This window comes from Gopherus evgoodei, chromosome 1, assembly GCF_007399415.2.
Source record: "Gopherus evgoodei ecotype Sinaloan lineage chromosome 1, rGopEvg1_v1.p, whole genome shotgun sequence".
In the NCBI taxonomy this organism is placed as follows: Eukaryota; Metazoa; Chordata; order Testudines; family Testudinidae; genus Gopherus; species Gopherus evgoodei.
In genome coordinates, this window is record NC_044322.1 from 254,172,206 (window position 1) to 254,180,275 (window position 8,070).

The 8,070-nt window shown below is 45.0% G+C and overlaps 1 protein-coding gene across 1 annotated transcript; it reads left to right on the forward strand.

Annotated features, from left to right (window-relative positions):
- Window positions 1-5,120: 5,120 nt before the first annotated feature.
- LOC115644676 (protein mono-ADP-ribosyltransferase TIPARP-like) lies at window positions 5,121-6,838 on the forward strand. The gene is made up of 2 exons (XM_030549262.1): window positions 5,121-5,368; window positions 6,400-6,838. The coding sequence occupies exons 1-2, from the start codon at window positions 5,121-5,123 to the stop codon at window positions 6,836-6,838; spliced, it is 687 nt and encodes a 228-aa protein (XP_030405122.1).
- The last annotated feature ends 1,232 nt before the right edge of the window (window positions 6,839-8,070 follow it).

Sequence of the window (8,070 nt, forward strand, 5' to 3'; positions counted from 1 at the left end):
TTGATACAGAGGGTGAAGAGGAAAAAGAGGAGAGAACTGAGGGCAGAAACCTCAGTAGTGAATGAGGGAGCAGCAGTCACTCCAAAATTATCAGCTCCTCTGGCTTATGTGTTGAAATTGCCATGGGCAAAGACACAGAAAGTGTTTGGGAGAATCCCTCCTAGCATTAACTGCTGGGGAAGGGGGCAAATGGTCAGTCTGTCTCAGATGAGCTTCTGGGTGAAACAAAAATTAATCCTGTGATTAGAAACCTTAGACTCCTATGCGAATGCCGTCAGCATAACCTCCATATAGAATCAGTCAATATTCCCTTTGCTGCAGCCAGGCCCAAGGGGTAGGGGATGTTATCAGGAGTCTTTGTAGGAAATGTGGACTGACAAACTCATTCTTTCCGGACCTGGCATAGCAACTCCATTCCCCTCTCAGCCTGAGGCAAGCAGAGAGATCTGCAGGGCCCGGGTCCTGTAGGGGAAAAGTGTTCAGGGACAGGGTAAATCTCAGGAGAGTAAACTAGGGGAGCAGTGTTTGTATATGCCATAGGGGGATGAATCCCAGAAGAGGAAGGATTCTAATTTGTGTGCTTTGAGAGGTGAAGCTGAGGGGAATAGTGTCCTGATGGTGGTGGTGCATGTGTGATGCCCAGGAGAAGAGGCACCTGCCATTGGGAGATAATACATGTAGGGCAGGAGCCAGGCCTCCGGGCCTTCTATCCAAAGTCAATCTGCATCTTGTTTCTAAATTGCACTCCCTCCTTTTCTTCCAGGAATCATGTTCCTTCAAAAGACCAAGGTCTGCTTCGTCTCTGGCCTCAATATCAGCTTCTGAAATGTCACATCCCCACAGCCCATCCCCTGTGCCCATAAAGCGCAGGTGCAGCTCAAAAGTAGCTGGTTCATGTAACCAAGGAGAGTTTCCAAAGCGGCCAATGAGTGAGACGGAAATCCAATTCCACACTCATCAGAAAGAGGGAATCCAGATCTGTGACCACTTTCTTTTGGGGAATTGCCCTCATGGGTCTATCTGTGAGCTTCACCACACTCGCTATCCCTACCACTGGCAAATAAAGTGGAAGGATAGCCAGGTCTGGCAGAGTGTGAATGACTCGGCTCAGCGACATCTGGAGAAGCTATACAGTGACATTGGGAGAGTGCATGTTAAACTGATTGACAAGTAAGTTGATGAGAAACTCCAGTCCTAATCTGGCTGTGGAAACACTGACTCCATAGGGAGAGCACCATTACTTCATTCTGGCTTTCCTATGGGATACTGCAGCTGTGTACCAGGACTGATACAAACCAGTCCAGTGATTGCTTTTACAAGTGTTTGTGATTTAAGTGTTTAATACTATTTAAATAATGAAGATCTGCATAGGTGCACATGCACTGACAACAAATAGAATACCAAGTCAAATATGGTTGCTGGTCACAGCTCTGGCAGCATACATGTCGTGCACAGATGTAACCTGGCAGAAGCTCTGCAGTGGCTCCTCATGTTACTTCCTGTGAGGACCAGTGTCCATCACTCTGGATCATCCATTATTATCCTTTAGAAAGAAACTGAGCTCCATTTCTGGTCTTTATTTTCTGCCACCATAGTAGACAACCTGCTGTCTCTGACTACCAGAGTAGATTGCTGGACTGCTTTAGTTATGCCTCCAAGCAACCTGATCCTCTCTGAGTCAGATTGGTAAAACCATTGTCAGGGAAAACAGGGACTAGCAGCTGTGATGCTGCACTTTCCCAACGGAAGGTAGTGTAAGAATGTAGGGATTTACATTTGAAAATAATTAGCACTCATTTCCTCTCTGAGCTTCACAATTCCCTCTTCCTGCTTCTTCTAGTGGGGAGCACTAGAGGGAATACACTGGTGGTGGCAGAATAGGAAGCTCACAGCTCCTCCTGTGCTGGTATTTTCCCATCAGGAATCACTAAGAACTACATTTTTCCTTCAAGTATTTCCAATACAACCCAATCTTGGGCTGAGCCTGCATCCCTCTAGAAAATTTTGACAGGTTAGAGTTGTGAGGACTTTGCACCAAGCCATAGAATGCTCTATGTGAGGTTATACAAGGAGATGTGCTACCTTTTCCCCTCCCAAACTCCCACTTCAGTGACTTCCAGTTGCCAAAAGAAGCAGAGCTGAACGTTTCTGGGCCTTCCCCTTGAGAGTCCACTCACCATTTTTAATTTGCCCCCGGTAGGAACAGTTGTGCATACATTTTAGATATTATGTAGATAGATAATTGTAGTCCTACTGGGGCAAATTTATATCCTCCAGAGAGCTTGATTCTTGGAAACATGTAGCCCTTATAGATGGTAGTCCACAAAAAATAGACTCCTATTAAAGAATGCCAATTTTCTAGTTTGAAATTCCCAATTTCCGACCCTCATACCCAATGCCTAAGATGACTGTGTGACAGAAATGCACCAGACTGATTCTCCATCTGCTTGAACTTTAGCATCCAGTCTATCCCCTATGACTGTTAGACCCAAGGGTGCTCACCACTAAGACAGCCACAAAGGATTTGGAAACAGTTTTAGACAGGGATGGTGTCCCTAGCCTCTGTTTGCCAGAAGCTGGGAAAGAGCGACAAGGGATGGATCACTTGATGATTACCTGTTCTATTCATTCCCTCTGGTGTACTGGCTGCTGTTGGAAAACAGGATACTGGGCTAGATGGACCTTTGGTCTGACCCAGTATGGCTGTTCTTATGTACAATGTGACAGCACAAGGTCAATGGACTCCCACAGAGGAGGAGAGCATCAGTTTGCTAAAATTTTGAGCTGGTAGGCTGACTCTTCTGGTGGTCCAGCTATAGATCAGTGGAGATTATTTTCCAATGCAATTCAACAATACTACAACTGTAGTGGTCTGACCACTCAGGAAGGAGCCAGGTGTTAGAAACTCTACTCAGAGGCAATAGAGATTTTATCCCATGCGAGCGTCCCATATAAAAAGCACTCTTTCAAAAAGCAGATTCTCTCTTGAGAACCCTGCTCAGCCAACATGGAATGGTTGCTGAACCAGGATTCAACATCTCACCCAACCTGAAGTGGATCAGTTTGCCTGCAAGAGGAATGCAAAGACCTGCCTCTACTTCACAAGGGAAGCAGATACCCAGTTCCTGGGAAAAGATGGCCTTGCTCAGAAATATCCAAACCATGTATTCTATGCCTTCCCTCCACTATCATAGGGAAAGGAGTGCAGAAGATCATGGTGGGGGAAGGGGGCCCTGGCTTCTCTCCCCTGCTGGGCATTAGGCTGGCCCCACACCTGCCGGGAACAGAGAACACCGCGCCCGCAGCCTGAGTTCTCTGTCCTCATCAGGCGTGGGGCCATGGCTTCTCTCCACTGCTAGGCACTAGGTGGGTGCACATAAATGCCCTGGTGGGCGCCATGGTGCCTGTGGGCACTGCGCTGGGGACCACTGTACTAGAGTAACAGAAGACATAGTTTTTGGCCTCCTGATGTGAATATGTCTGAGTGTAGCCTGTACAAAAAGTTACAATTCAATCATAAAATTAAATGATCCCGGTATTCTAAAAGTTGGATTATTTATCAGTTGTTGAGTGTTTCCCTACAGCGTAGGTAGTACTCTTTCAGTAAGCAGAAATAAAGGGGAGCTGTGGCCAGGAGTAGAGTCCTTCCTGCAACAGACCTGAGTTCTTAGAGGCTGAAGATTCCATTAATGATGGAATAGGAAAGAAGTTCCTTCCAGAAAAGAAAGGCTCGAGTTAGAAAGTTTCCTTGTCATAAATCCCTAGATTATCTGTGGTTTATGGTGACAGAGTTAGGGAACAAGATATCTCCAAATGTTTGAAGTAGACTAAAGCTACTATCAAAACATGTCATGGATTTGCAGGTATCCCAGTGCCTGAAGGTGCCAGGGTGCATTCCATTAGGTTCACAGAAGCTTCTAGGTTATGCCTTCAGAAAGTTCCATAGTGGAAAGCTGTAGACCTGCTACTTGGAGCTCAGCCTAGCCCTGGGCTCCAGTTCAGGAGAGTAGTTTTGCAATTATTAATTAGAATAATCTCATCCCTACCTCCTTGGACTAATTGCTTGTGACTGTCCCAACTGTGTGGCTCTGTCCTGACAATATCTGGAAAAATAACAGCTACTCACCTGTAACTGGAATACAAATTCACACCACCCACCCTTCATCCTCAATTCTTCAGAGCCTGAGAGGGTGGAAGGAACTGAGAATAGGGAAAGGGGAGGAGGGGAGATACAATTTTGTTCATGGTGGAGGCCTCAATAGTCAGGATATCTTAGAGGCTTCCAGGCTCGATGTAAGCGGCACAAGAGCATCCCAAAAATGGGGATCTGTACTGAATCTGCTCTCAGAACTCCAGTTACAGAAGAGTAATTTTTCTTCTTTCCTAGGAAGGTGTTGGCTGGGAAAGTCAACTTGAATACATTGAAAATAGGTCACCATGGGCCTTTCAGTAATATACGGCGGCTGTCCAACACTAGTCATCCTGAGCAGAACTCCTACTTCCCCACTGAGTGGACAGTATACTGGGAGGATGGCAGCATCTGGAAGAAATACGAGGGGGTAAAAACAGTAGGACTCAGATCACCCTTTTTGGGGGGAGGGCTGTCTCTTCAGGGTATAAATCCATTTTGAGAATCTGTCTGTGTATGGTGGTAAAGGCCAGGACTGAATGAACATGGATTTGGAATCCCTTTTAGTGCCAGGAGATTGGTTGCTCCAGCACGAGGGTGAGCTCTAATCATGAGGAGCAACATGTGTGGTGGAAGTGACTGGCTTTCTTCCAGCTACTGTAACTGCAGCTCCCCCTTTCTCTCCCTTCTCAGCCCCTCTCGCAAGATTTCCTTGCTGCCTTTGAAGACTGCACACAAGAGCATGTCTTTCAGCTGCGAGGTCACCTCTACACCATTGACTTCAAGCAGAGTCTAATATACAACCATAATACAGGAAACAGCCACACTATCCAGCTCCGGCCCACTTATCGCTCACTCCTCCAGATGTTGCCACAGCTGTGGTAAGAAACACAACAGGTGATACCATCACTAATGGCATCTAAGTGGTGCTAGGATGAATTCAATTGTGTCTTATTCTCACTTTAGGACAATTCCAAGCAGCCCCTCAGAAATGCATTATCCTCCCACTTCTAACATCCTTGGAGAAGATCCTACAGATGGTTACAATGGCCCATATCCTGCCTACTGGATCAAGCGTCCAGAAGGCAGTGTCCCATTTGTGCAGGAGGAGGTGTTGCCATCAGAAGCAGCATACCAAACCATTTACACCCTCTTCCACAAGTCTCTCTCAGAGGACAAAGTTCTTCTGCTCTCAGTTCACAGGATCCGGAATGACTTTCTCTGGCAAAAATACTGCAGGTAAAATTGATGCTGTTCCAGAGGGGTTCGGAGAGAAAGAGGGTTATACCAGAGTGGAAGTATTGATTGTGTTGCTCATTGCCTGGGATGCAAAAACATGAGCCCTTTGAGGACTGGAAATCTGTCTCTCATTGCTAATGTGCTAGTGTGTGGATCCTGCAGTAGGTAGGTGGATGAGTGAATCCAGGTGCTAATGCCCCACTGTGCAGATCCTGCGATATTCAGAGATGGGAAGAAAGACCTGTTTGAGCACTGTGGGATCTTGCTGCATATATAAACAAGAACTGTGAATCTCAGGGCTTAAGTCCTAGGGTGCGGATCAGCAGCACATGGTACTAATGCCAGGATTTACATTTCCAACATCTGAACCATGCACCAGCACAATGTCAGTATCTACATTCCAGTGTGGGATTTAAATGGCCAGCCTCCACGTGGTGTGATTATTCTTTAAAAAGAGGGCTAGAGTGCAGAAATACATGGTTAAGGTTACCTAAACAACCTTAACTCTATCTCTCTGTCACTACCTCCATGGTAGCCAGAAAGACACAGTGAGTCACAAATGATATTTAGGTTTGGGATGAAGCTGAAGCTGAAGCCTCACTGTGTGAAGGCAGGAATAAGTGAGATGGTCAAATTTAATTTCTTAAATGAAGGGTGATTTATTGATGCAGACAGAAGTACAGGAATTACAACTGCAAATGCATGAGCTACACTCCTACTCTTAGACATGCTCTATACAACTGTGCTTATTACCCAGGTTTAGAGGGCTAGAGCATCTAGAAGTTTGGTGAGCTTCTGTAGCCCCATTTCCATTTTTCAGAATGAGTGATTAGATTATTTGAACTTGAACTCCAGATTAATGGAGAGAAACATTTAGCCCACAATTTGTTTTCTTCATGTTGAGGAAGCAAAAAGATGGACGCACAGGGTGGAGATGGGATTAGGTTCCTGGTTGAGGTGCTGGGGAAGTAACAAGTTTCCCCATAGGTCGGTAACTAACCACACTTGTTTCTCCTTTGCTCCCTCCTCAGCCAGAAGGATTTAATGTCACAGAGTCTCTCAGCAGAGGAGAAATTGAGGCTAGAGAAGCACCTCTTCCACAGCACCTCAGCCAAACGCCTGGGGTTCACCTGCCAGATAAAGTTTGACACTCACCTCTCAGGATCACATATGTATGGCAGAGGTTGCTATTTCAGTGTGAACGCAGACCAGGCTGACCGCTATTCCCAGGCAGGGAAGGGTGGACTGCGCCACATGTTCTTGGCCAAAGTATTGGTTGGCAAATGTACACGCGGGAAAAAGCATTATTGGCAGCCTCCACAAATACAGTCTGGTAGGGAATGCTTTGACTCATGTGTGGATAATGTGACCAGTCCAAATATTTATGTGATCTTCAATAGCTACCAGTGCTATCCATACTTCCTGATCAGCTACAAACTCTTATCTGACCCTGTGGTGCTAGATGATTGATGGACAGCTCTAGGAAGAGGGGCAGTTAATGTTCACTATGAATATGAAGCTTCACTGATGAGGACACCCAACACTTCCCAGGAGCAGCACACCATCCTTTCCATCCCCCACACCCCATCTCCTTCCTGCCATGATCCCTACAGAATGTTCTACAACCTGTCTCATGGGGATGCACAGAGAGTGCTAGGTAAGAACATGTCTAAAAGCTTTCCAGCATACCTGAAAAAGGAGTCCATTTGGTTTCCAGAGGTCTCCTCTCACCAGATGGGCAGTTTGCTAATAGTTGTTCAACACAGTACATTAGTACAAATGTTATCAATGGTTATATTTTCACTAAGTTTGAAAAAAAAAAAACCTGGGCCAAGATTTTGAAAGTTGGACAGATGCCTAAATGGAGATTTAGGGGGTTAATGCCGGGCTTCTATTTTAGACCATCGTGGCCATTTTCTCCCCAAGATTTAAAATTGTTAAAGTTTTGTAGCATTAAAACTTATCTTATTACTAATTTTGAGCACCCATGGAGTGTAGGACACAAAGTCAGTGAGACGTTGCAGCAGCAGTGGAAATGCGGGACAGAACTTCTTACATCCTCCTTTCCTTCCTGAAAGTCTCAGATCTTCTTGCATTAACACTCTTAATTGAGCCAAAAAATTATTACAGTGACTTCCTGGGTGTTTGGGATTAGTCAGTTTCCTCTGAGCCAAGTTACCCAACTCACTTTGTTATACTGTATTACCATTCAGGGGGCTCGATTTTCCCTTTTTGTTCAGTGTATTTTATGATACGTTTTAATAAGTGTTACATTTCCTTGTTTGTTTGAAAAATGAGTGATAATTAAACCTTTCATGCATTCTCTGCTGTTCTAAAAGATTATTAAAATGAATTAAAATCTTGTGCCATTTGGAAGACTCAGTGTACAGTACCTCTTCCTTCATTCAAACACCGGGTAGTTTGTTCTTCCATTTAATTTGACTGAGACTTCAGGAACTAATTAAATTCCCTGTTTTATGGGCAATAAGGCATGCTTTGGTCTGCCCATAAAATGCAGAGACTGAAGCATAATGGTAGGCCCTGATGCAGTGAATTCCCCTGGAAGTTATCATTCTGATATTATATTGTAATGTTAACAAAACACAAAAGGTAATATGAAACATCCAGCTTAGAAACTACATGTTGATCTGACCAGTATTCTCCTGCTTGGCTCCTTTTATGTCAGTTACTTCCAAGCCAAT

Coding starts and splice junctions, on each gene's coding strand:
- LOC115644676 (XM_030549262.1), top strand. CDS start 5,121: ATGCATTATCCTCCCACTTCTAACATCCTTGGAGAAGATCCTACAGAT. Junction 5,369..6,399: donor CTCTGGCAAAAATACTGCAG/GTAAAATTGATG, acceptor CTCCCTCCTCAG/CCAGAAGGATTTAATGTCAC.